Source organism: Scophthalmus maximus, chromosome 11 (assembly GCF_022379125.1).
Source record: "Scophthalmus maximus strain ysfricsl-2021 chromosome 11, ASM2237912v1, whole genome shotgun sequence".
In the NCBI taxonomy this organism is placed as follows: domain Eukaryota; kingdom Metazoa; phylum Chordata; class Actinopteri; order Pleuronectiformes; family Scophthalmidae; genus Scophthalmus; species Scophthalmus maximus.
The window spans coordinates 6,926,565-6,953,561 of record NC_061525.1 but is presented as its reverse complement, the minus strand read 5'-3'; the positions used below and the strand labels follow the sequence as shown (position 1 = coordinate 6,953,561).

Below are 26,997 nucleotides of genomic sequence, written 5' to 3'. Positions count from 1 at the left end.
AGCTGTTTTTCAGACACGAGCTCCGGTAAAACGTCCGGAATGCCTTATAAGTGATTAAAGCGGCGAGTCGGTCGTCAAAATTGTTGTTGTTGGCTTCTTGTCAGTCGGCTCATCTCGTCGGCCCCAGATAAAAGCGGTGGTGTCCGTAATGAGTATCTAATTGGAAGGATGTTCACTGCTTATCTCTGGCCGTACCGCGCATCAAGTAAAAAAAGCAGATGGAGCACGAGAGAGGAGGGAAATGACACTTCCGTTTATCATAAGGTCATCATGAGCATGGAAGTCTAAACCCCAGGCGAGTTTACAGAAGGTCAATCTTTGCTAATTTACCCCTTTTTTGGGGGAGCTACCAAACTCCTCACAGGCTTAGAGAGTAAGGACAGGGGCGTAATTGCTGGGCTTTTTTAATTTTTGTATATATACAGTATATATATATATATATATATATAGCTAATGTGTGTGTTCTCATTGTGTTGTGTACTTACAAGGGGCTCCACATTGTTTCTTTTAATAGGCGCTCCAGGCAGTCATTGAAGTATTTGAGAGTACAATGTAATTAGAATTACAATGGCCTTGTCGGTGTGTCGCTGGGTAGGTGGAGGGGGAACACAGCGCACGGCGTCTTGGCTCCAACTCGCTGCCCTTGTACTCATTCATTAGTGATGCATTGGCTCTCGCTCGGCCCTCCCATCTCATCAGAAACAGCACCCTGGGTGACAAAGACAGGGTTGTATAGATGAGCCCATTATGGTAATAACTACTCCCACAGCTTTTGCACACAACCACCACCGCCGTGTACCAAATTTTCTTTTTTTGTTTTTACGCCGGTGTGCAGGGAGCAGACGTAGCGCAAGGCGAGTGTGTGGCCGAAATCCTGCGATTTGACGACACGGGGTCGTGCGTGCGCGTACTACTTAGCAGGCTGAATTGACTCCTTTTCTCGGTGCATGTACTTCGCTATTGAATGCGGTGCCTTGCTTGGCCTCGGACACCTGTTAACCGTCATTAAATGTTTTCCTTTCTCTCTCTTTCCCTGTGTGTCTGTTACTTCTAGCTGGCAATGGGCAGATGGTGCAAATGGACCCCAGCAAGTCCGGCCTCGTGGGTTCACAAGTGGAGCTGCGCTGCATTTTCATCAACAGCAACCCGCCAGTCAAGATCTCTCAGGTCACCTGGCAGAAGCTCCTCAACGGGACCAAACAGAACGTGGCCATAGCCAACCCGGCCCTGGGTGTGTCCGTCCTGTCGCCCTTCAAGGAGCGGGTCAGCTTCAAGCAGGCGGCGGTGCGCCACCGCACGCCCTCGCTGGAGGACACCACCATCGTGTTCTCCAACCTGCAGCTGTCCGACGAAGCTGCGTACATCTGCGAGTACACCACATTTCCAGCGGGCAACCGGGAGAACATGGTCAACCTCACCGTTTTTGGTAAGAACTTGGGAGATGTTGGAATTCTGGAGATAATTGGTGATTTTAATGCGTAGTGATTAGACAGCATCGTTAATTTGAAAAGGTAAAACTGTCAAGATCTTGTGTTTTAGTGAAAGCAAAGGCCACAGTAGCCATCTTAATTTTTTTTTTCTTTCTTTATTAATGCCTGATTGGTCTCCACTTTTGACCAGACCAAACGGATCTTTTCTTTCTCATTAATTCATTGTTGTCTTTAAAAGCTTGATCCTAAACCAGCCCCGTCAGTGTTTCAAGCAACATTTTAATTCGACGTGTATTTTTGCAAAATGTATCTCATGCATCTCCAAAATGCCAAAAAATTTCATGAGCTCTAAAAATGCATTCCTGTTTTCAGCTTTGTGGCAATGCAGATTTGGAGAATCAGAAAAAAAGCCATCTACATTCAGGGCCCCAATCTGATGATTTTGTAGCATGTTCCAGCATGTTGTAGAGCATGCACAGATTGTGCACATGAGATTGTGCAATTGTTGCAGTGAATGAATCATGTGTAATTGTGTTTTGAGCCAAGACAACAAAGGCATACCAGGATCTACATCTCAAAGCTAGTGGCTATTTCCTCGAACACGTTACCACTGGCCTGACGAGCAGTCAGTTGGATGTAAACCTGTCACCCAAATCTGACTTTAGGCAGAAAAAGAATTCTTCTGAATCTGATAAGACAGGGTCAAACTGACATCTATCCATTTCCATTGAAACACTTAAGGAGGACACGCGAAGCACTCTTCTCGTCAGCGTTGCGTTGCCACGGGCTTTGTTGTGAAGTAGAGTGAGAACCTTGAAAACGCCTTTGATCAGAAGGTCTTTCGCTGTTTTCTAGAACTCTTTAATACAAATATGCTGTTTACAGTATAAAATTGCTGTGACTGCATGTTATGGTTGAGTCTACAAAACTCCTTGTTCCACCGCGGACCTTGAGGTGGAGCACGCACACGCACAGCGTTTGAATTGAAAAATCACTCTGATGGATTGTTGATGTGATGATTGGGATGACGTGTCGTTTAACACCGGTCCCAGCTTGGCCCCGTATGGCTTTTAAAAATAGGAAACTGCCACAGAGAGCGGTCAATAAAAATGGCAGGTGAGACAGAAATCAATAAGGCCACTTCAGAGTGTATAATTTGGCTTGAATAATCTCATCTTGTGTGTGTAAAAAAAGAAAGAAAACAAAAGCTGAGCCCAGGATGTTGTCTTGTAGAGAGGCGGATTTGAAAAGGTCGTGCGCTGACTCTGATTAGAGATCTAATTAGACATTGAGTGTCGGTGTGTTTCCCATTAATTCCCAGTAAAGAAAAGCCACTTGGCTTAAGTGCCGCCTGTTGCCGGAGCTTCTCGTCAGCTCCGAGTCCCCATTTTCTGTCACTGAGCCTCCCGGGTCCTTTAAGGCTTTCTGCGGCTCAGTGAACGTCGGGAACCTGTGTGCAGACAACCGACCGGCAGCCTCTTCATTGCCTATTTCTCTCAGTTGTGCATTCACTCAAGCCTGCCTTTTGATGTGCTGAGAGAAGATTGTTAATTGGCAACTCACAAAGGATTCAAATTGGATGACTGTGCTTTTGGGTAGGCGAGTGCGTTCTACGTCTCCGAGAGCTTTGACAACTGCTTTGGCTTTGAGGCGGGAGGGAAACAAAACTTTGCCATATTTGCGTTGCAACGCGCCTTTTCATCTCAGCTACTTAGTTTCGTTTACTTCAAACGGCGGCTTTCGTCAAATCTGAGGCTGATTGTAGAAGAAGTGAATACAATTAGACAATGAAGTAAGATGAGAGTTGAAAGAAAGAGAAAATCTTTCTTTTTAATGTGTTTTAATTACATTTCACTAATCCGACCACTTTAACCTTTCTTCACCACAGCTCGGCCTATGACACGCATGTTCTTGACGACTCCCACCATCGTGGCCAGGGCTCAGAAGCGCAAGATGACCGTTGCCACCTGCATGTCGGCCAATGGCAAGCCCCCGAGCGTGATCAAATGGGACACCAGGTTGAAGGGCGAGGCCACCTTCCAGGAGACCCGCAACCCAAACGGCACGGTGACGGTGCGGAGCAACTACGTGGTGGTGCCGAGCCGCGAGACCCACAAACAGAAACTCACGTGCATCGTCACCTACCGCAGCGAAAGGATCACAGACAGCGTGGTGCTCAACGTGCAGTGTAAGGATCTGCTCTCCGAGTCGTCGTATTGTTCAGCCTTTGTTTATTTCTATTTCATGAGATGGATTTAAACCTGCTTTAATCTCGATTTAGCAATCCCATGCACCCAAACCGGTGTCCCATTGCAAGAGGACACCGGTCGCTGTAGTTTACAGTAAACACCATCCTCTTGCAAACACAGCTCAGAAACTCTTCCAGTTATACAAAGTGAAGAGAAATATACACAAATGAGCTTATGAGTATGCAGCAGACTGAATCTAACACAAGTAGTATTTAAAAAAATACTACTTAATCTAAAACTAAAATACAAACAAAACAAAAATAATCATTCATTCAGTTATATTGATTTTAGATAAACTTCCAACTTTTTAGTAAATGTTTGTGCCGACCACGTGCAGATGTCTTCTACCTTTTTAGTAGATTTTATTCTCTTCCACATTCATCTTACAGGTCTGCATTAGATTATACTGTAGTTATCACTTTTGCTTTATCATAGCATAATAGCTAAAATGGTAAAAAGTATGAAGGACAAAGCTCAGATATTTTAAAGCTAATTTGAGCAGTTTACAACAATTAAGGTTAATTTTTCAACAAAGTAGGTTGACATGTATTTTTAGCATAACTGTTCAATAATAATCATGCAGCCAAACGATGGGTGCGCTTCGGGCCGAGGTGCAATGCCAAACCATGTTTTTTGGGGGATTATGTTGTGTGAGGGATGAACTGACACCAGCGTGCCTTCCTTTCAGATGAACCTGATGTGAAGATCGAGGGCTTTGATGGAAACTGGTACTTGAACCGCCAGAATGTTCAGCTGACCTGCAGGGCCGACGCCAACCCCCCTGTCACCATCTACCAGTGGAAACTGTGAGTCCGACCAAACCCCAACAAAAAAACCCCCATCCAGGGACCAGACAACAAGGCTATGTGTAGATTCCTGCTGGTGGGAAAGGCTCGCTAAAGCACAGCAAGGCTATTTCATAGAATGGCCGAGTCTAATGGAGTCTGTTCTTTTGTAATATTTGTTTTGAGGCATATATACCTACACAACAAAGTCTTGCACAAAGATAAAAAAAACACACACACACACACTCCCTTCATCCTCTCCAGAGATGTGTCTCCGTTTATTTGTTTGTTTACGTGTAATGAAGATAAGACCAGGACCCGAGGCAGAGCACGACGGGCCTATTACGGCAGCGACGCACCCCCCCATCTGCCTGATGGTCACAGATACTGGGAGACCACTGCAAACAGAAACACAGTTTTGCGTTGCCTTTTGGGTTTACGCTTTGAAGTCTGAGGACCAGCATACAGGTAGAGGGGTAAGAAAAGCGCCATTGTCAGTGCCGTCGGGTTCTCCTCGGGGGGGGGGGGGGGGCTCGGAAGGTAGCTGGTTTGTCCCTGACACAGAGCAGACAGCTGGAGCTGAAGCAAATGTAGGAGCCGTGGATTAGGCTGGCGTACGGCAGTGTTTTTTGGCCTCGGAGACTATCGCTGCAAATACACAGGCCAGAAGATACGCAAATAATGTTCCCGGGCCCTCCGGGTATCGGCAAATGAACCCCCCGGTTTGATCGGCTTCGAGTAATGGCATGGAAGTTGGTCACGTCGTCTGAATAAAAAAAGCGCTGAGACGTGGAAGGAATGCAACTGCGATGTCGAAATTTGTTGCTGTAATTTTCACCGATCAGACCCTTTGAATGTAAATCGACTTTTCTGAGCATGTCGTGGGTTTGAATGAAAGTATTATACGGTGCAATTAAGAGATAAATGTAGCAATTTGTCCTGTTATTGCGCGGGAAAGGTTGGTTTTCGAGAAATATGTCACTGGACCTGAGTGGATGTGGATTAATAGACCATTGTTCCCTGGTTGTATCTTCTCGACAGGCCACTGTTGGATTTTAATGAGGCATGGGGTTGGGGTTTTTTTTCTTTCTTTTTTTTTTTTTTCCCTTATGCATATAGCTTCCAGGGCAGAAACACTGATATACACACAGCAGCAGCAGAAGAAGAAGACAAGATATAGAAGATTTGGCCTGTTTGTTTGTTTTTTTTATCACTGGCAAAGGGAGATTGTGGGAGATAGGGGACGATAAGGAGGCAAGAGGAGGCGGGTGAGGCGATGTGATCTGGAAAGACGAGGACACTGTGCTGACAGATAGGAGGGGACGGCCATTGCTGTACCGAAAATGAGATGCCAAATCTGTTGTGAAGGTTCCCCTGGGCTCCGCTCTAGAGGTCAGCACAAGACTGTGACGGACCCATCCGGAACAGGCCGGCATGATTGCGCCACACTTTGACCGCAGACACACCAAATAAAAAAAAAAATCGATGTAACGTAATGGATATACAGATCCACATTATTTCCAGAGGTTATAAGTTGCACGTAGTTCTTATATTCAACAGTTTTATAGATCATGTTTTTTTTTCTTCTTTTTTGGCTCAATGGTTTATTGTGGAAGGTAAAATAAAATGACAAATCTTTATGTGATCCATCTGCGATCACTTTTATTTTTACTTTCTTTCCTCTGTGTTATGTCGGTTGTGCAGAAACCCTTAGCGAACACTGTACACAAACCTTGAGGAAAGCAACTGTTGTTTTTTTTTTTTCTTGGAGCGCAATGCCAAACCTATTTCTCAAAGTGGGTTAATGGGAAGCTGCACTGAAATAGCAGACTAGACTAAAAAACAAAGGACGCACCCTATATGAGCCTCATTGTTTGTTTTTGAGATTTGTTTATTCGTGGAGCGTTCGTGGCTTGCCAGGCTCATTTATTGAGTATGTTTAAAAAAACACTGTAGTAAAAGTAAGAGAAGGGAGCTTGCGGTGTAATTACCTATTGTGAAAATGTGATTGTATTAATGGCGTCGATTAAAAGCTACCGAAAAGAGCGATTAGTTCGCTTCCTCGGCTGCCAATTCGCGGTGGGTAAAACTCACATTACTTTTAAGTCCCCTTTAAATTATATTTAAGTTTAAGTTTAGTCAAGAGCGTTGTTGCTGCAGGACCTGGTGCCGCCTTTCTTGTCACAGCGGAGGCTTCACAGTCTCACGCAGGTTTTTATTTAACATAACCAGTTACTAAATATTGCTTATGTTGTCAATGGGTGTTTCCCTTGGGTTTTTAATTTTTTTTTTTTTTATCAGCAGTGGTGCCATTGTTGGTGCTTACACACTCATCCGACATCTTAGTTTTATTTTCACGTGTCGGTGGCATAATATGTTAAACCGACCTTTCAATCATTACATTTTCAAAAGTTTTTGACACACGAATGACTCTGAAGACCCAGGTAAATGTAGGAATTCATATAATATAAAGATCTTTAATTCCTCAAAACAGAAAATTTGTATAAATAGAAATCCAATACATAATACACACTTAAAGAGCCAGTCTTCCAGACTCATCAAAAAATTCAAATATAATTGGACTAACAAGATAAGTAATGTAGTGTAAAGCACTTTAAGTCATTGATTAGACTAGAAAAGGACTTTATAAGTGCTTGTCCATAAAGTGTACAGGACAGAGTTGCACCAGTTTAGTCCAAGTCTGGCAACCAATATGATCAGAATAAATAAAAAACATTTTGATTCATTTGTGCATCATAAAAACAATTGTGCAATACATTTGTAACCATGAGCCTTGACACCGTGTTAATTGTCCAAAGTGGCGATTCAACAGACACGTTTGCTTTCCAAAACTCTCCAGCGATCGAGTCGAATGAATGAATTGCGATCATTTGCTGAACAGCTTCATGAAGCACACGTCTTTGATTTGCTCGCAGAAATGCTCCCAAAGACGTAAACACTGTACAAGTTGACCACATGGGAGTCATTTGGTTGTAAATGGGTTGCTGACATGATATGTAATGCTTGGGACATTAATATTTCATTTCTCAAACGTGGTTCAAGAACGTGTTTGTATTCAGTATGCACAAATTGAATTGAATTAGTTGTATCCCCATCCTGATCAAATCAACCTCACAGAGGTGCAATGTTTGCACCAGACTGGGTCATATTCCCTACAGACGAGTAGTAGTAGTACAGTAATACTAGTACTACTACTGTACTACTACTAGTAACGAGTAATCCATTCAAAATGTGCAGTCATTTCATGTGTTCATTTTGCTTGCAAGCATATACCTGTTTGTTGGTGTGTGGAAGAACCCCCAGCTCCAGGTCATGTCTTGTCAAAAATATGAATTAACAACGTGAATATTCTGCAGTGGTGCTCGATACACACTGGCTACGCCGACAGAACGAAATCCCACGTCAAACATTAAAACATGGACGAACAACACAGATCTTCCTCTCGGTTGCTCGTCACCGGTGTGAATTGTCTCGTTAACGGTGAATTTTCACATTTTGGCCTTTCTCGTGGTCCTGATCTGTGCACGCGTGCGTTTGTTTTTTTTACTGCATTCAAATTTAAAGCCCATCTCCACACAATCTTGCAATCTGGATGGTGGGTTGATGTATAGAGCATTTAATCCACCCACATCTAGACACGCACATCACATGCATGCACATAAGCCGGCCATCAAAGAATCTGCATCACTCTCAAGCTGTTCGTTGGCCTCACATCTTGCTGCCCCTCAGGCTCCACACACACATGCACACACACGCACACACACACACACACATGCACACACACACGCACGCACACACACACACACACACACACTCTCTCTCTCATTCAGATGTCTCATACAATTTCAGACATCTCTGGTTGCGGCCGGATCTGTGGAGAATCGCAGTTTGCCAGCCTTTCATTTCTGCAGCAAATCAATTGGGCTTTGCAGAACTCAGCATTTGATAGAGGCTCACATGGTAACTGATTATTGAATCGTGACATACTGTATTCCGGGTTGTTTGCAGTTGAAATCGCCCCCAAAAAAAAACATCACACAGGTGGCCAATGACAAAAAACAACTCGACCATATATTTTATTTATCAACTTTTTTTCTTCATTGTTTCTTAAAAATATTGTCACGAAAATGTTCTACGTTGAATTAACCAAGCCGCAGATGGATCAGCTGATGGTAATTGATATTTTATGACAGATTCATTAACAAATTACTCACAGTGTCTCTCCGCCATCAGTGGAGAGCGTTACTCACAGCCCGTTTAGTGTGGCTCGAGCGCTTGATGTGTGGCTGCTGTTAGCGTGAGGCCAAATTTTGTTGCCTGTGTAATGTCATCTTGTCTTTTTTTTTTCTCTCACTGTAATAAATGGAGCATTGCATTGTGTTTTAATGCTCTCGCACGCCAGTGGATGTCAAAGTGCGGAGCTGACAGAGAGCAAGCCCAGAAGAGGAAGTCTTCGCGGCATCCCTTTTTATTTGTTCAGAGAAACCAAAACGGCCAGCAACACCCAGCAGCTCACCGCAGTCTGACCAGAGCAATTTTATCACTGTCCCGTTTGTAGCTCCACTCGAGCCGGATCCATTCAGAGCAGCCGATGAAGCGTGTCGAGGGGAAGGCAACGGGAAATGCCTAATTGCCACGAAATGTAATACCTTTTTCAGGCCCCGGGTCCTCCTGCATAAAAGGGGGTCTAGATAATAGAATGGAGGGGTGGGTGAGCTCATGATGCGTGACCTCAAAAGCGCGGCGACCTGATCAAAGGCCGTGAGCGGGTCTGAACGTGGTGGCGACGGTGAACCATGAAGGCAAACACCTCAGGCGGGAGCAACGTGGCCTCCTCTTCTCATTGACCAGCCCAGCATTTGGTCAATTCTGCGCTCATCGCTTGATCAGCTGCCTCTCTTGACAACTCCCGTGGGTTTTGAGTTCAGCCATGTGAGCGGCGCTGTAGTTGAAGAACTTCACACCTACCTATCCACCCAACCACCCACCCGCCCACGCCCGCCCGCCCCCCGACGCATTTTTTTTATTTCACATGCCAAAAGAACCCCTGTGTCCTCAGGCATCAGCTATGTCTTACCTGTTTGGACCTGCTGGGATTCCCTGTCCTCATAATTTTGTTTGGACTTGATGGATGATGGCTGAAATATAGCGCTGTCAAATATTCCTGGTATTTATCTCACCCCCACACACACACAAATCCAGGTTGGTTCGGCACCAGAGACTGTATTTTCCGTGCACTTTGAATTGCCTTGCAGCTCCTGCGAGAGGGAGCTTTTGTTGTTGTTGTACTCTTTTTTTTTTTCCCTCAGTTTTTTTTGTTTTTGTGCGCTGGTGAAATTCACCCTTTTTATTATTGCCTCTCTGTCTTTTTTTTTTTTATTCTTTCTTTAATCACAGCTTGAATGGCTCCCTGCCCAGCAATGTGGAGATCAAGAACAACACCCTGTTCTTCAAGGGGCCGGTGACCTACGACCTGGCCGGCACGTACGTCTGCGACGCGACCAATGGCATCGGGACCCGCACCGGCATTGTGGACGTCAACATCACAGGTAGGTTTCACGACGGCAGTCATTTCCATCCTCTGTCTCTCGAGTCGGGCATGGCTTGCATCAATACAGTACCCCGCAGAATCTTGAGTCAGGCGCCGTCGGACTCCCAATCCGGCCACATGCACACAAGCATCCGTTTCACGTGCGCCCAGCGGGCGATTGTCGCCGATCACGTGTTTTTCGACTTCGGCTTCACACCTGCCCCGGCTGTGTGGCTCCCCGCTGCCGCACTGTGTGGAAGGTTAGACGAGAAAAAAGAAAAAGGAGAGGCTCCACACACACACATACACACACACACTGTGAGAACACAACAGCCGCTCCCTCCCTCCCATGCCCCGCTACGCAGCCAGGCACATGTGTGGGAGAGATATAAAGCTGGTCTATTATTAGCGTCTAAAGTAACATCAAGGAAAATGGGGGTTTGAGGTGAGGGTACTGTATTGATCACGGTTTGCTCGCATCACGCTCACACGTCTCCAAACAGCCCCGTGCCTCTTTTTCGCAGTTGAGCTGCGCGCTCTTTCTTGTGTCTCTTCTTCTTCTTCTTCTTCTTCTACTGTCTTCGGGGGACAAAACAAAAATGCTGAACAAAACTGACTCAGTTCCCCTCCCTTCCACATAATTGTTGGCACACACACAGACTGTGGTTCCTCCGGGTTCTCATCCATAGGAGACCATTTTCCTGCCCTCAAAGCCCTTTTGCCACATTTTGTGTCTGATCTGACGCTGCTGAAGGACCCCTTCCTCTATTGGTTGCAGCTGTGTGTGTGTGTGTGTGTGTGTGTGTGTGTGTGGATCTGGGATACTGTCGCAGTTTTGCTCTGGTCAGACTGGAGCGACTTTTCCCCCTTCTCCTCCCTGTGCTGCTTGGTTTCTGGGAAGCGGGGGCGTTCTAACTCGCATCGCCTTTGCATGTTGACTCACGTCGTGTCTCTGGGAACGCTTGGCTCGCCGCGAAGTGAACAGCTGTGCCTTACAGGATCATTGCATGTTTCCTCTCTTTCATTGTGTATTTTTTTTGTTTGTTTTTTCTTCTTTTTTTCTCCCACTGTTAAGGGTAAGGCTAGGACAAAGCCGCCCTGTGGGGATGTGATGTCATTACCTGTATCATGACAGGTGTTCTCATCCAAAGTAGGCGGGTTAGTAGAGCGATAATAGAACTCTCATAGGGGGCATAAACAGCCCTTACCGGAAATTGAGGAAGTAATCTACCGTCAGGAAATCACCCCGCAGCAGCTTCTATTGAGTTATTGTGTTCCGAAGAGATGGTACTGCTTGGCATAAAGTAGTGCGTCCCCCCCGGAAAGGCAAAACAAAGGCACTAAAGTCATTTTCCATTTCAGCCTTTTCATTGATTGCTTAAATTAACAAAACCACATTGCTATTGTCCCGGCAGTCTCACTGTTTATTCTCATCATTTGTCCATATCATTTTTTATTGAGTGAGTGAGGTGAACGGTGCGTGGGTACATAATTTGAGTGCATTCAGTTTCAATTTGTCTCCGAATGGGGAATTTAAATTTAAACATTTCTTTTCTTTCTGTTTTTTAGCATTTATGGCAGTGCTCAGCAGTAGATTAAAGGAAGTGCAATGATTGATTTTGACGGTGTGAAAACACTCTTGGTTCACTGCTGGGTAGCTGTTACTTCCAATCACCCTGCGTGTTTCATTGTTTGATCTGGCTAGCACGTATCATTCTGAATTAAAGTGTTATTCAATTTTTTTTCTAATTCCCTAATTGACAACCTGATTGTCACAAAGCACTCGGTGGCGTGTTTGTGTCCTCCCTGGTATTGAGGTGGCCGGGTGCTTTGTTGTTCCGCATTGTTAGATGGCAAACGGCCCGCATTTCTGTTTAGGATACAATCCCAGGGGGTCAAATACAAGCTTCATTAGCATGTTGCCAGTTCCCATAGTAACCCCCCCCTTAAAGCGTGGTTCACAGCCTCGGCTTCAACATGGCGCCCTGTCAAATTGCAGAACAGCACACAAGCGTCTAACGATGATCGTCAGACATTAGTGTGTATTGCTGCTTTAGGATGCAGAGAACGAAGCCGCGGTGTGCACAGGCAAAGACAAGGGGCGGCCTTGCCCTTGTGTTTGTCATGCAGGTGCAACGTGGATATGTTACAATGGGATCACACACACACACACACACACTGTGCTCTTTGCTGATGTTGTAAAATTCCAGCCGATTCACGTCTTAATGCGGAGCCATCGGCATTAATCTCTCGCGCTGCCGTGGAACGCCGCGATACGGGCGAAGGGGATCATGCCATTAAGAAAGACATCCCCGCGCGTGTGGACCCGCCCGCGGTACGCTTTACATCGGTTCTGGTGTCGTGACTGAGGTGTTCGCGGTGAACAGGAGGGGGTTCGGCATTTGCACAAAATTCTTTGAAGCACTCCTGCGCAGCCCTGACACTGGCTTTGCATAATGACCCGGGGAGTGGAGGTATAGAAGTATGCTGATGCTTCATTAACTTCAAGGAGCATCTTTGTGCCTCCCAACGGTCGCAGGCGAGCCCGGCCTGAGACATGGCAGGTGAGAAGGGCAGAAAAAGGGCAGAAAAAGGGAAGGTGGCCAAAGTGATGCGGGCAGTTTTTTTTCCGACAGCCCGCAGAGGCACCACTTTCATTATTCAATTCCGTTCTTAAAGGGCACATTTTAACCGTCTTTTTGATTTAGGTGCGCTCGGGAGAGTTCTGTTTCTAAAGTGAACTCGGGCATCATTGCTGCGATGAACTAGATCAGAGCGATGATGAATTAGGCAACGGTGCGTCAAGCTCTTTAAATCACCATTGTCCATGGTTGTGTCACCTTCAGGCCCTAGATTTGCCCAAACACGGTTCTACTGGCAACTTTGTTTTGTATCACAGAAAAACTATTTCCCCACACAGTACCGGTGGTGCACCTAACTAACGGACATTTGAATCAAGCTCCTCGGTTTTCGCGGGGCGGATTTGTGGGAGCCACACAACTGTCACCTCGGCAGGTAATGTTTTGCGGTGGAGAGATGGCCTCCACTACGGTGAGGCCACATGGGCTGTGGCGGCTTCCTCCGAGGACGTGTGTTCTGCAGAGCTGGTGTCGCTCGTCAGGATCTAATGAACCGCCGGCCCGTCTTAATCAAGCCTCGCTCTCAGCAAAAAAAGAGGTGGAAACAGGGCGAAGGGAGAGGAATCGAGATCTATAATAAGAGGGATGGGCTTCTAGGGACAGGGGCTGGCGTCAGGCTATGCAGATTGCTGAGCCCCTATAAAGATTTGACTTGACTGCCTGCTCTGGGCCCCTTTTTTAGAAAATTTGTCTCATTCACATTCGGATCAGAATCCTCCTGAGGCAAACTTGACAAGTCGTCAGATCTGATTAATCAGCTAGTTAATAACGGCCATCAGTGGCCATATTAAAAAGAATAGGGACAATTAAACGGCCTCACGATGAACAAGTCAGTTTCGACGATTCATTCATTGGCAGCTTTGGGCCGTCTAATGCAGGGAATCGGAGTCGAACGGCGACTCCTGTAAAAGATTACGGCGGAGGAAGCCACAGGAAGAGAGCTCAATAGTGTGGTTGAACTCTTAAGATCCTCCCCGAGTTGAGGGAGCGATTCAGTCTTTCATTAAGATAATCGGCTTTTCCAACATCACACTCTGTTTTTGTGCTCAACCCCCCCCCCCCCCCCCCCCCGGCACATGGGACGTGATGAACGGCCCTTTTTTGTCAGGACGGCCTTACAATTATGTCATTATCACCCCTGAGAACGGAGATGTGTGGTTTTAATACTTGGCAGCACACAGTGTGTGTGACGTGGCAACACGCCCTTTACCCAGGCAGCGCATTCACCGCAGAATTAATTTGTTTACCCACATGAACGATCATTTTTAACTTGATTAGATCATTTTTGAACTTTGACCCTCCCGCGCGCCACCGCTAATCTTTGCGAGATGGGGTCCCGGGGCCGACCCTTAATTCCCCGCCACATTTGCGGGATCAGCTGCGAGTGAGGAGATCGGATAAGCCCCGGGGTCAGCCGCGATGTGAACCTTTAGGTGGTTCCACTCATGGCCCCAGCAACGCTCACTGTCATCGCCCTTTGTCAGGGCCGTGGCACCGGGCTTCTTTCGGAGAGCCGAGGTGCAGGCAAGCGCTGCTTACGGGGCTTTACCGCTCGGGTTAAACTGGAAGGAGTGAGAGCGCGAGGATGGACCCCCCCTGTAAGCACAGGCAGCCGGCGCCGACATGTGTTCACGCTCGCCTGAACAGGCGATGGTCTCGCTCCCGTGTGGAGAAAATGAAGTCGAGAGAGAGGAGGTGCGTGGAGAAAATCTTCACCACGTGGCGAAAAATAAGATGAATAATACATGGGAGGTCCACCGATATATAAATAATTAAAAAGTATCCGCGTGACTGACGGAGATGCTTCAGTGGGTTTTTACTTTTGGAATTTAGTCGAAGAGGCAAAGTGGATTCTCCAAAATGAAGCCTCCGTCAACTCCTGGCGTTCCCTGCATGGACTTTTTTTGTCCCACTGTTTATTTACCAATCTTAATTTCATTGGCTCCCCCGGAAAAAATGCAAGCAAACGAGGCCATTTCCGAGAACATTAGCTAATGTCCATGGAGGGATTCCACGTGCCTGCCACCAGGTTGGCAGAGGCAGCCGTTTCAGCATCATTGTAAATCAACTGTGCAGGAGATGTTGCTGTGAGCTGACATTAGACGTTATAATTGTCATAAAACGTGTCACAACTAGTCCTGGATATGTAACAAGGGTCTTTTTTTTTTGTTTTGCTTTTTTACTATTGTCAGATTATAGCATCAAATTTACGCAGCTCGACATTTAGCAGACATTTAATCCTTTATCAGACAGGCGCCGGCCTCATTAGTCTACATTTTACAAGATAACTTTTCTTTTTCTTTTCCCAAAAGCAATTCTCTGAAGCACTTCTGATTGATTCACAAACTGGTCTTGTTTCAACAAGAAATACTAAACATTAATGAGTGCATTTCATGAGACTTTAATGGGGAGACTCTTTTGACAAGAAGCTCCCGTTGGTTCTCGTGGTAACTTCGGCCCGGAAGCCCCAAAAGCGGCACAATGTTCGCAGTGGCTTTTCGTTAGAATCGTCAGGAATGCTCCGAACTCGGACTTTCTCCCGTGTTTTCTTTTTAAAAAGGCTCCCGGGTCCCTCTTCGCCGATCGCCGGCAAAACCGTGAACAACTCTTAGGTCTTGCTTGATTCCGTGGCTCATTTTTATCAGCTGCGCACCAGGCGTGTTCCTCTGCAATGCAACGGCGGGCTCTGGCGGTTTGTTCGACGTGATAACCACGGCGATCGATGCGTGTAGTGTAACTCGCGACAGCATCCTTGAATAATAAAAATAAAAAAAACAAGTATCGCACTCGTGTATTGCTGTCGTCAAACTGCAGAGCGGCTCCACGCAGCCATTTGTCTCTTTCTTTTCTCCGACAGAGACAAGAGACATTATGATGTCAGCTTTGCAGAGGCTCCCCCCAGCAATGTGAAATTTGTTTGTCTTCGCCTGTCATGGCGGAGTCGGTCTCAATCTGCGCGCTATATAGCGCATCGCCCGTCTGCATTATTCATAGATCCAAAGGCCACACGTGTATATCATGTATAACATTGCATCCTCACTGCGACGAGACACATGCTGTCAGGCAGGCTGAGGCGCCCATTTCGCAGTCTCCAGCCCCCCCCGCTGATAGATTCTCATCGCCCTCACCCATCAGGCGTTCCACAAACCTTGGAGGGGTTTGGGTCTGCAGGCTGTTAGAGCGACGGTCTGGAGGAGTCGGGGGGCGGGGGGGCAAGGAGGGGCCGCTCGCTGCTCAGATCCTGGCAAGATCACACCTCATTATCCAAATGAGACATTAGCATGAGCCGCTCCCTCGCTCTCACACCATGGGCCGCACATAAAGCCTCTGATGTGTTGTTCTCTGCCAGGGAAACCACTGAGGGGGAAGGCTGCAGGGCTGCAGTATCTTTACTTTTCTTTTTTTTTTGGGGGGGGGGGGGGGGGGGGGGGGGGGGGAGTGAAATGGAAATGTCACCAGGGGAAAAGCACGTGAGAGCGGAGCAGCTGAGATCGCAGTGATTTATCTTAACATTTGTTTCTGCGTGGCTTGCTGTTTCCGCTCTCCGGAGGATGTGCGGAGGAGAGGGACGTGGCGGACGGACGGAGCAGGGGGATTGGCCGATCAGCCCATCTCTGCTCCTCGGTCCTCCTCCTCCTCCTCTCCGTCCACCCGTGTGGTGTTGGTTCGGTCACGCCTCCCTGAGCGACTGATGAAGTAGGTCAGATGCTGTCCCAGGGTCTGACCACTGGCTCCAGAGCTGCTGCTGCTGCTGCTGCTGCTGCTGATGATGATGGCGATGCTGCGGTGATTCATTCATTACACACACAGCTCCAAAATAACAACAAGGAGATGAGGGGGGAGGAAAGGAAAGAAAAACGGAGGAGAAGCGGAGGGGAGGATGGTGTGTGTTAAACAAACAGTGACCCGGCTTAACACGTACTAAGATGAAGATCTGTGCGCCGCACGTCCGTTGACCCAGTAACTGGGCCTCATCGCACTTCCTCTTAGCGCTGCGGCCACACGCATGAAGGGACGCATTAATAACGGCGCCTTTATGAGCAAAGATGATTTGTAAAAGGAGCATCGGCGCTTAGACGTCTGTGTGAATATCCATTGCTCATCAAAGGTGCATTGAGAATGATTCTTACAACCTTTCTGTGGCTCAAAATCACCGTATTGTGTCTGCGAGTATTGTGATATCATCAGTAGAGGCCCCCCCCCCCCAAAAAAAAAAGAAGAAAGAAAGCAATACTCGGAGGCTTACCTGCTGCGTCAGCCGTGAGTAGTGTGTGGTGTCTCTGAGAGGACCACTCTGCGAGCTACGACGTGTTCACAGCGCGCCGCCGGCGATGTCGCCTGTGTTTTCATGCCAGTCTTTGACTCCCTTATCTCCCCCCGCGCATCCGGTGCCTTCCTATCTGTTTGGCTGTCTTCTTTTCTTCTTTTTTTTTACGGGGAATTGAACTTGAATTACTGGTCTGGAGGGGTTTTAATGGCGCGAGTGGCATTTCCCCCCGCGGATGAGGTAAACTCATCGCGCCTCAGTGATGGCATGAAAACGAGAAGTAAAGGAATAAAAGTTGACAAACGGGAAGAAACGGTGGCCATTGGAAAGGGAGTGCACGGTGGGGAGAAAAAGAGAGCTTTGCCTCGGTGTCCACTGCACAGGCGGCACGTTGAGTTCCTGTCAGTGATGAGCCTTTATCCGTCGTGGCAGCATTACATTTCCGAGACTTAACAACCACTGGCAAATTCCGACAGCGGAGTAATGAGGGCCGTTGGAATCGGCGAATGGATGCATCGTCCCTGATTGTCCCCCCTCCTCACTCGCTCCTTGTGCCATTCTTTATTTGTCATTGTCACCCCCCAATATCCCTCAAATGCGCTCAGTGCATGTCCCCCCCCCCCCCCCCCCCCCCCCCGCCTCCACTCTACTTCTTGTCGAGTCTTAAGCGGCCCTCTATTCTCTTTTCATCTTCTGTTGTCCGCCGCTTGTTCCTCATTTAGTCACGTTAAAACACCACGCCCCTCACCTCTCTTTGAAATCCTCTCTCATTTTTCCCAGCCTCTGTCATAACACCTTGTCCAAGCGATTTGCGCTAAGACTCAGGAATGAGACTCCTTCTTTTTTTCATGTCCAGACCTGACTGGAGCACGCCCAGAAGCACTACCTGCGAGACACGAGTTGTGAAACAGTTTCTCAAACTTTAAAACCCCCCCCCCACCCCCCCTTCTGCTTCAGACTTGCCACTCCTTTCAATATCTTTGAAGATTTGCCGCTTACTTTGTTTTGCTCGGTGGCCCGCACTGAAAAACAGAAACCCCGTGTGTTGTTTTCTGAAGCCACTAATCTCTGATCTGATGCCATCGTCATTTCCACAGCAAAGATGTGAGTCTGACGAGAGAGAACACTGATCAAGTTTGCGAAGGAAACGGATCGTGTGCCTAAAAATGTTTGGAGGTAGTGAATCATCCGCTGAGTAAAAACCACTGTGAACGTTCAAAACGGTGTGATTATTGCGGGACAAAATGGCCACGTTTGAAACGGCTGCGGCATTCGACGCAATCCATTACCTGCATGAATCCACCAAGGCCTCAATTATAGCCGTTCGCGGCACATCTGGGCACCTATTAATCTCAATAGTACTTTTTTTTTTTTTTGTCGCTGCATCTCAAGGTTAACCCCAACTATCTGCATTTTTCCAGGCTGGTGTTAATAGACTCTGCCTTTTGTTGCCTGGAACAGTATCAACAGGGCTGTTTCCCCCACTGCTTTGAGGTTCTTTTTTATCTATCTGTTGGCAGGTGCTGCCAGCAGTGATGGTGTGCTGGTGGAACGCTTCCTCCCCTCCCCCGTGCTGTCAAGCAACCCCTGTGCGCCCCGACCACAACACGTTTTATTATTAGTGTGTCTGTAATGTGATTAGTCGTAACCGTAACCTCTGTAATTCCACGTACTCCCATTCACTGAGTACATGCGTGTGACAAAGCCACCGCTGTGTGAGCAATATATATAAATATATATATATAATTTTATTTTTTTTGCCGTGTTGTTATCTCTTTTGTGTGCACAAGGCCAGTCGTGCCCAATGGGAGCTGGTGCTGTGATGTGACCTCGCCGAGGGCTGAGTGCACGGCGGAAGAGTGCAGCACTTCTCCAACACGCCTCTTCTAATTGTGGAGTGAAAGTGGCGTGTACTCCCACGGCGCGGGGGACGCCGACGACCGGGCTTATACCGGTGTTTTTTTCCGAGCGTCCTTCTCTGCTTTTAATGAATCCCGACTACACTAGCAGAGCCACCCCGAATACTTCGATACTCCTCCTCTCCGTCCTCTGAGGTACAAAGACCCCCCCCCCCCCAAAAAAAGCCTGCGAAAATACCTGAGAGTTTTACAACTGCTTTCATGTCTACAGTTTGCGCGTGGACTATGACATATTTTGAAATCATTAGCGTTGACATCGACCCTCTGCAAATACGAGTGTCAAGAGGTGGTGTCACCCGATCCTTTATTTGAAACGGGGGCGATGGAGAGCGCTTTTGAAGGCGCGGTGCATCATCTTTCATTGCCACTATTTCCCAGGTTTTAAAGTTACTGCCTTGTGTTCCTCACCTCCCTGAGTGGTACATGTGCCGTCGTTGCGACCTCCGAGATGTAGAGCGAAAAGGCCTGCTACTTAAGATTGAATAAGCGGACTGATGGGCGAATAGACGGATCCTCGCGGAGGAAGACCGCGAAGGGGAGAGGAGCGGATTACGGGACACCGTTTTCCCTCTTTCTCTCCACTCGTTAAGTCCTCTGGATTTGCGCCCCTCCTTGGACTCGGTGGGAGGATGTGTTCCCGAGCAGGGGTGACCTGGCTGCGCTCTCTCATTCATGTGTGTAATGAAGGCCTGTGTCTGAATAATCCCATTAGGTGGTCAGATTAAAACCTGAGCTGATATTTGAGACTGTGCCCGGCACCGCTTTAGAAATTGGAGAGCTTTGCTGCCGGGGCCCTGCGAGAGGGAGAGGGAGAGACGTGGAAGAGGAAGAGCAGCGGAGGAGATTGGCTGTGTTCGGGAGGTCCCGCCTTTGGACTGATTCAGGGCCGCAGTAATTAACGCAGAGAGTAATGCTTCAATTGTGACTGAACCCAATACCATCCGTTACTACTGACGCCCAGGCATCTGTCATTTACACTGAGAAGCAGTCTAACCGAGGGGTTTCGGATTCCACAGTTAACTTTTGAAAATAATCTTTAGCTGGAATATGAGAAATGTGTCTTGTTCATTTTTGCATGGTGGCATAAAATGTCATGACATGTTTCTGATGATTTTCTGATCAACGCAGTCCATCATAACTGCTTCATGCTTAACATAACCTGCAGTATTGCTCATTTATCTAGCATAATCGCACTCATGTAAAATACTGATAGCACAACCTAATTTATCTGCCATGCATTGCCCTTAAGCTTTTAACATCCCTTACCTTTGGCACATATTGACAAGTATTTTTTGCATCTTAAACTCTAAAAAAAACTACCTCATCTGAACCGATACGTCATTGGAATCGCATATCGGTAACCAGTGGCTCCTTTTTTCCAGTACTTCACTCTATTTTCAGGTGTTCCTTCTATTATGTTTCATTAATAGTAGTAAATGGTGCGAATAGTATTCAATTACTACACGTACTATTGGTTTCGTACCAAGGTGTCAGACATGCTAGATATCTGTTGGTGTACTAAACACTGACACGAAGCAGCATGTAAGTAAGGAATTTACTGTTCACCGCCTGAACAGGTGGTATTAAATCCGTACAAGAGTAGACCGCAATAGCAGCCTATCAATAAATCGTATCTGTGTCTACGAGACTGGTTTTATCCTGCTCCCTTCTTTCTTACTAACAGCGCTGTTATTTCCATCCCCCCCCCCCCATCTTTTTGTTGAGGATTTGGAGCCTTTGCCATTGAAGCTAAACGCGCCTCTGCTCTGCGGGTTTACACGAGCACTGCCTGTGCGCCGCGAGGCTTTGATCGCGTTCCCGATATAAAAGTCTCCCGAGCTAGTGCTCGAGTGAATGAGCTTTGCACGTTTTTGGATTTTTCTTCTAAGTGAATACGCGCATGTAAGGGACATGGCTTAGTTTTATTGTGAGCAGCGACTGTGATTTTGTAGCAGGCGGTTTGTGCTCCCTAAAATGGCGGCATGGGCGCGCCGGCTCAATTTGGCTCCAGTTACGGCACGGCCGTTGCCATTTGTTGTATTTGCAAGGCAAAATCCCAGCCCTGCAGCTCATGGGCACCTAAGTTATTGTTTGTCTCTCGCAGGCCAATGGCTACTGTCACATTGCTCTAGACAACCTTTGCCTCATTTCATAATTGCCTCTGTTTTCTCCACTGTTTTTTATTTTCTTCTAAATAATATATACTTTTCTCTCGGAGGCGTATACAATTTTTTCTCGACGTCTCCTCAGGAGAGCTTCACTTTCGATCCGCTCTCCTGATGCACACGGCCGTGTATGCTTGGCTGCTGATAATCATCTCCGGCGGTGCTCCTTCATTTCATAACTGCGACACTGATGACAAAGTCGTGCGTGTATCTCATGCAGCACTGTTTTCATGCTGGACTCGTTCAAATATGTTTACTTAGACTTGTTTGAATCATAATTCTTCCACAGTTTATTTGGTTGTTTTTTTCCCCCTCTTCCTTTCAGGGAAGAAATGACGGTCAATGCATGTTGACAAAACGTCCGTCTTTTGACTCTTTACTGTTGCCATGTGGTGGAATTGCTGTTCACTTCATTATTTCCTTGTCTGAATCTGCATGTGACTGTTAATGACGAAGCCCTGCCACACCATTGGTAGGGGCTTCTCTTGGGTTGGGGGGTTTCCGTCGTGGGGTCCGGGGCTCCTTCCTTTTCCCCTTTGCTTTTCCGTCCTTGTCTCCCTTACTTCATCTTTCCTTAAAAAAAAAAAATCAACACCTGCACAAATGCACCTCCTCCCACCAGAGCACTGACACACTCCCTTCCATCTGTCTTTTCCTACCCAGAATTCCCTAACAACCCGACACCTGGGGGCCGCGAGATCACGCTGGAGCAGCACAATGCAGGTGCCGCCATCGGGGGCGCTGTGGGGGGTGTCGCCCTGTTGGGCGTGGCGGCCATACTGCTCTTCGTATTTCTGCGCCGCCGCCAGCGCACCTTCAAGGGCGACTACAGCACCAAGAAACACGTGTTCGGGAACGGCTACAGCAAGGCCGGCGGCCTGCCCGCCCACCCTCCCATCCCCAAGAACCTGCAGTACCCCGACGACTCGGACGACGAGAAGAAGCCCGCGCAGATCGGCGGCCCCGGGGGCTTTGAGGCGAGCGAGCGCGACTTTGAGGCCGAAGCCGAGGACCTGAAGAGGCCCTATTTCACTGTGGACGAAGGAGAGAGCCGAGATTATGACGAGCGAACTCTGGCTTTCCAGTATGACCCTGAACCCGAGATAGCCGACGATATGATCTCTCAAACCGACGGCTCTGTCATTTCTAAGAAAGAGTGGTATGTGTAGTGGCATGCAACAGGCAAACCAAACCACCCCCCCAACCCCCTGTCCCCCACCTGCATTCCACTGCACCCTTCATCTCCCTTCACGAACCCGCCCTCCCATTCGTCAAACTGCACCCGTCACAGTCCCGTCCCTTCGTCTGGTCAACCTAGTGACCCCCCCCCCCCCCCCCGACTCACCTCCTCCCACATCGAACCCCATCCAATAATCTAAATTAGAAAAGCAAGCGTCTGCTTAAAGTGCTAGCAACACCAACCTCTCAGCACTGCAACATTGGCATCAGCTCCATCAGGTGAATGGGCAAAGAATAAAAACTAAGGTATGTAAAAGGACTCATCGCCACTGACCCACGAGGCCAGGGAGCTCATTGGTTGATTCATACTGGTGTATTATTCTTTTCTGTCTTTTGTTTTTTTTATTCCATGTTTTAGATGTATTAAATGTATAAAATGAGACTGCAGGTTGAGGTTTTGCTGAGCACACTTGTGAAAGTCCTACACTGGATGTACGATGCGATTTTTTAAAACTTTTATTTGTTTTTGTTTTCTATTACCATTGCCTTTTTTTGTATGGGTTTTTTTAAGAGACCAGACGATTGAGAGTTAATAATAATTTCAGGTGGAGTGTCAAGTGTTTGTAATTGTGTGGTCAAATGAGTCAGAGAAAGGAGCGAAAAAAAAAGAAAAGAAAAGAGAAAAAAAAAACGCCATGCAGCACCTGTATCATTTGTCGTGTTTCTCACTGGGGTTGGTGTCCATGGAAATGATTCACTTTTGTATATTTACAGCATTAAGAGCAGATATGTCGTTGCTGTTTTTCCAAAGACACGCTTAGTATTTGTTTGACCCACTGTGCGTTTTACATGCTCGATTGTGTGTCTTTACTGAGAGGGAGTCAGTCCACTGAGCCGTGTTGACGAATGCAGTGACGGTTAAATAGTGTAAAGAGTGTTTCCAGTTATTTCCAATCATGTCCCACATCAGTGAATCAGAATAGCAGGGGGGAGAGAGAGAAGGGCTGCAAACTCACCACGCGCAGCCGCTTCCGAATCCCCTGCGGTGCATTTCAATCGCGTCCGAGGTTCGGTAAGTCTCCCGGTGAATCCCTCAATGACGCTCTGAAATGTCACTTGACTTGAACAGGTCCACCTGTGTACACGAGCTCGAAATCTTGCCACTATAATGAAATGTCTGGTGGGGTTGGGTTTTTTCTTTTGTGCCATAATCATGTTTGGTTCTAACCCCTTTTTTTCTTATCAAACATGGAAAATGAGGAAAGTGTCTGGGGAATTACCCAATAATGACTTTGTCTCTCCTTTTTAATTGTGTGACTTTGTACCGACGGATTGGCTTAAGCCCCCCCCCCCCCCCCCCCCCCCCCCCCCCAACTCACACCAACGGCATTTTCCTTGGAGGAGTCTTTCGTCCATGGACACAAAAGACACGGATTGGAGGAAAATGTCAACTGAGGCTTTTATTTGCGTCTGCAGAGGAGATTGTTGTTGTTTTTTTGACGTCTAAAGGGAAATCGAAACACGATGGTGACCATGCTGGAGTATAATAAGTCACCTGCTGCTTTCATGTGTTTGATCCAATCCATCCCCCTTTTTTCTTTGTAAAACAAATTTCAGTAGCTGTTTGGGGGGATCTTAAAGGAATAATTAGGTTTTCCTAACCTCCTTATTGGCATCTGAATCCGCCAATAGTGATACAATGACCCTATCTGGAGGCATTACCTATATATATATATATATATACCTGTTTTTAAACAAGTGCCAGTCTCTTCAGCATTGAGGTCCATTACACAATCGGCAAAATGAGTTTGCTTCCAACCAACAAAAAAAAAATATTGGATAGAACAGAAGCAAAAGGCGTAAATCCATGGATAAAAACAGCATAACGGACTGGCTCTGAACAATATAAATACTGTATTAAGCCTTATTTTATGCATGGGTTTTTTTGTGTGTGGGAGTGGAAGTGCGTATGTTCCTATTATTTTTTCTGTATCAATTCTTGTGCGTTTGTCCTCATTTGCAGCTCAAAAGACGGCACTTTGTCAGTGTTGTCAGTGTTCACCTAGGTATGAGTTAATGGGCACACAGAACTCAGCAACAATATTGCAGTTAACACACAGAAAATAAATATATATGTGTACATACATACATATATATATATATATATATATAATACAAAAGAGAGAAGAAAAAAACCTTCTCTGTAAGAGCAGATCTCTCTGACAGTCGGAGATGTGAATGTTTTACAGAACATTGCTTGTCTACTGCTTCTTTCTTTTTTTAGATGAGGATGTTAATCACGGGCCTCAAACAATATTGTATTTTCAACACAAATTACAAAAAGCGGGAGATATCGTGTTCTTATTAGAGGTTGAGTGTCGTGTTCTGTTGAATTTAGTTCGCTTTCGTTTCAACAGCTTGTTTCTTTCCTTTTTTTTTACTTCTTTTTTTTCTTTTTTAAACGTATCCACTGCAGTTAGAGAGCGATCCATAAGGTTTGCCACAGAAAGCTCCAGAGGAGGGGAAACTAATTGACAGTAGCGGGGTTTCTACTTTCAAAGTGCAAAGCAAATCGCAGTTTTATTGCCTGTAGTTTATTAATCACCTGCAGATAAACCGCCGTGCTGCAACTTTCCTGTTCCACGTGCTTCGCATCACAACACAGCAGAGACGGAGATAGCCTATACAAAGCACGTTTGTTTTTTTATTATTATCTTATACTCTTGCATTCAGTGCCTATCAAACTTAGTAGACATGAGGTGTAAACAGTTGCCGCTCCATTATTTAAATTATTCATGCCCAGAATAACATTATAAATTATACTGAAATATGACATGGACTGCAAACTACTTCAGACAACTAATCTTTTCTCTTCTTCTTTTGCCTGCAGTGAACTTACGTTAATGTAGCGGGGATTTTATTCCATCGGGGCTCCAGCATGAACAATGTGTCTATACATGATCTTTAAATCAATAGATCTCTTAAAAGCTGCATTCGTCACCGTGTTAAAGTTTAATGATGGTGAAATGGTTACACGGCACTTCTCTTTCCCTCCCTCATGGGTCTTAAATCTTAAAGACATCCGACTTTCGCGACATTGCTGACATTATATAAGCACAACATTTGACACGAATGCAGCCGAAAGAGATTTGAATTTACTTGTACATGAAAACAAATTTAAAAAAAAAAAGAAAAGAAATGCAACTTTGGCCCACTGCAAAGCACAAGCTTGAGGGTTTCATTGAACTTATATATTGTTTCTGCATCCTTCATGAAGCCACTGCCACGCTTGCTTGTCAGACATGTTGGACGGAGAAAAAAGACAAACAAACCTTTCAGATTTGAGTTAACATTCTGTATACTAGATGTAGACATCTTCATGTTGTCAGGTGTTATGAATTTCTATTTTGTAATACTGAGTGTAACTCCATTCCATCCTATTCTACTTTTTTGTATTCAGTATGTTCAACATTCCACTGTAAATACTGTACATAAGGTCGAGATAGTCGGGATTTATTTAGGGAAAAGTGCATAGGGGCCCAGTTCATGTAAAATATACCAATTTTGACTGCAAACACGGACACTCGATGATGGCTAGATGAAATCGATACATACGTAGCTTATTTCCAAAGTCCCATCTAAAAAAATAAAAAATAAAGAAGAAAAAAAAAAAAGCTCCTCCAGTACGTTTTTAATATGCCACTAGCGGCTTCACTGTCATACAAAGGGGTGATGCATACAGTTTGTTGATTTAATGTTATTGACAGAAATCGAAAAAGAGAGAAATTTGTCTGTATGCCGCCATGTGAATGTATATTTCTGAGGGTGTTACAAATATGAAAAAAAAAAAAAAATCTCTTGTTCAATTGTGATGACCCAGTGAAGTAACTTGTATTTGTTTTAAGCATTAAATGAGTTCAATAGTCAACAATGTTCTGTCCTAGTTCCCTGATTGGTTAGATGTGTGTTATCAGATTGATTATGGTTCATGTCTGCGACCGCATGTCTTATCGCTGCGTATTGTTTCATGTAACAGCAGGACTTCCCTAATAGCTTAGATTAGCTTGTCGCCTCGTGCGGGTGCTCATTTCAGATCTGTTTTCCAGCCTTATCACTTACCCGAGAGCCTCAAGTGTAAGACATGAGAAAGATACTGCAAACAAACTTTTCCTTGGCTTAAACAAAGATAGACCTTGTTCGGAGCGGATATTTCAATCCAGATGTGCGTAGCTCCGCTCCGACGAACGAGGTCCCTACTTTTTGATCAAAAACCTCGAAGCACAGGGTGCGTTCAGGCATCCGGCCATTAGACAGAGCCAGCGGTTTGCATTGCAGCATCCGACGTTCAGTCTCGCCATCGCTGCTTCGGCTCTCAGACGGCGGACTGCAGCGCTAAAGAAGGATGATTCTCTTTGGATGCATCCCTGGATCCCCCTCATTGTTCGCTCCAGTCTTTTCACAATCAAATATTATCAGGAGCTGCTTCTCGCTCCGAGAGTGTCTCACAGGTGGAGAAAAAGCTGACAGACTTTACTGAGAAACATTCCATGCGGGGCGGGCAGAGGACGGAAGACGCGATACATACAACACACGAGACGGTTCTCTGATCGCTTTTTTTTTAAAGTTTTTTTTCACGGCTTTCCATTTAATTTGAGAGCTTAAAAAAACAAAACTGTCAGGCAGATGTTAATATTGGATCGGGTGCTTAATGAAGCCGCGGTGATATGATAAGGGAGGCCCGGTGAAGAGGCAGACAGCTCTGTCTCGTACTGTGGGACTCAAGTGCAGACATCTGCGGCGGGCGCATGAAGAA

General features: G+C 46.2%; 1 protein-coding gene across 7 annotated transcripts in view; it reads left to right on the top strand.

The window, feature by feature from the left end:
* nectin1b (nectin cell adhesion molecule 1b) overlaps positions 1-26,997 on the top strand; it is a 138,586-nt gene that overhangs the window by 48,133 nt on the left and 63,456 nt on the right. For 6 of the 7 annotated variants that reach the window (XM_047335614.1, XM_047335617.1, XM_047335616.1 and 3 more), the window contains exons 2-5: positions 1,055-1,426; positions 3,319-3,618; positions 4,368-4,485; positions 9,883-10,034. In XM_047335614.1, coding sequence (XP_047191570.1) covers positions 1,055-1,426; positions 3,319-3,618; positions 4,368-4,485; positions 9,883-10,034 — 942 coding nt within the window. Of the gene's footprint in view, positions 1-1,054; positions 1,427-3,318; positions 3,619-4,367; positions 4,486-9,882; positions 10,035-21,668; positions 26,113-26,997 lie in introns of those variants that run through there. The other variant, XM_035622722.2, reaches the window with a different exon arrangement.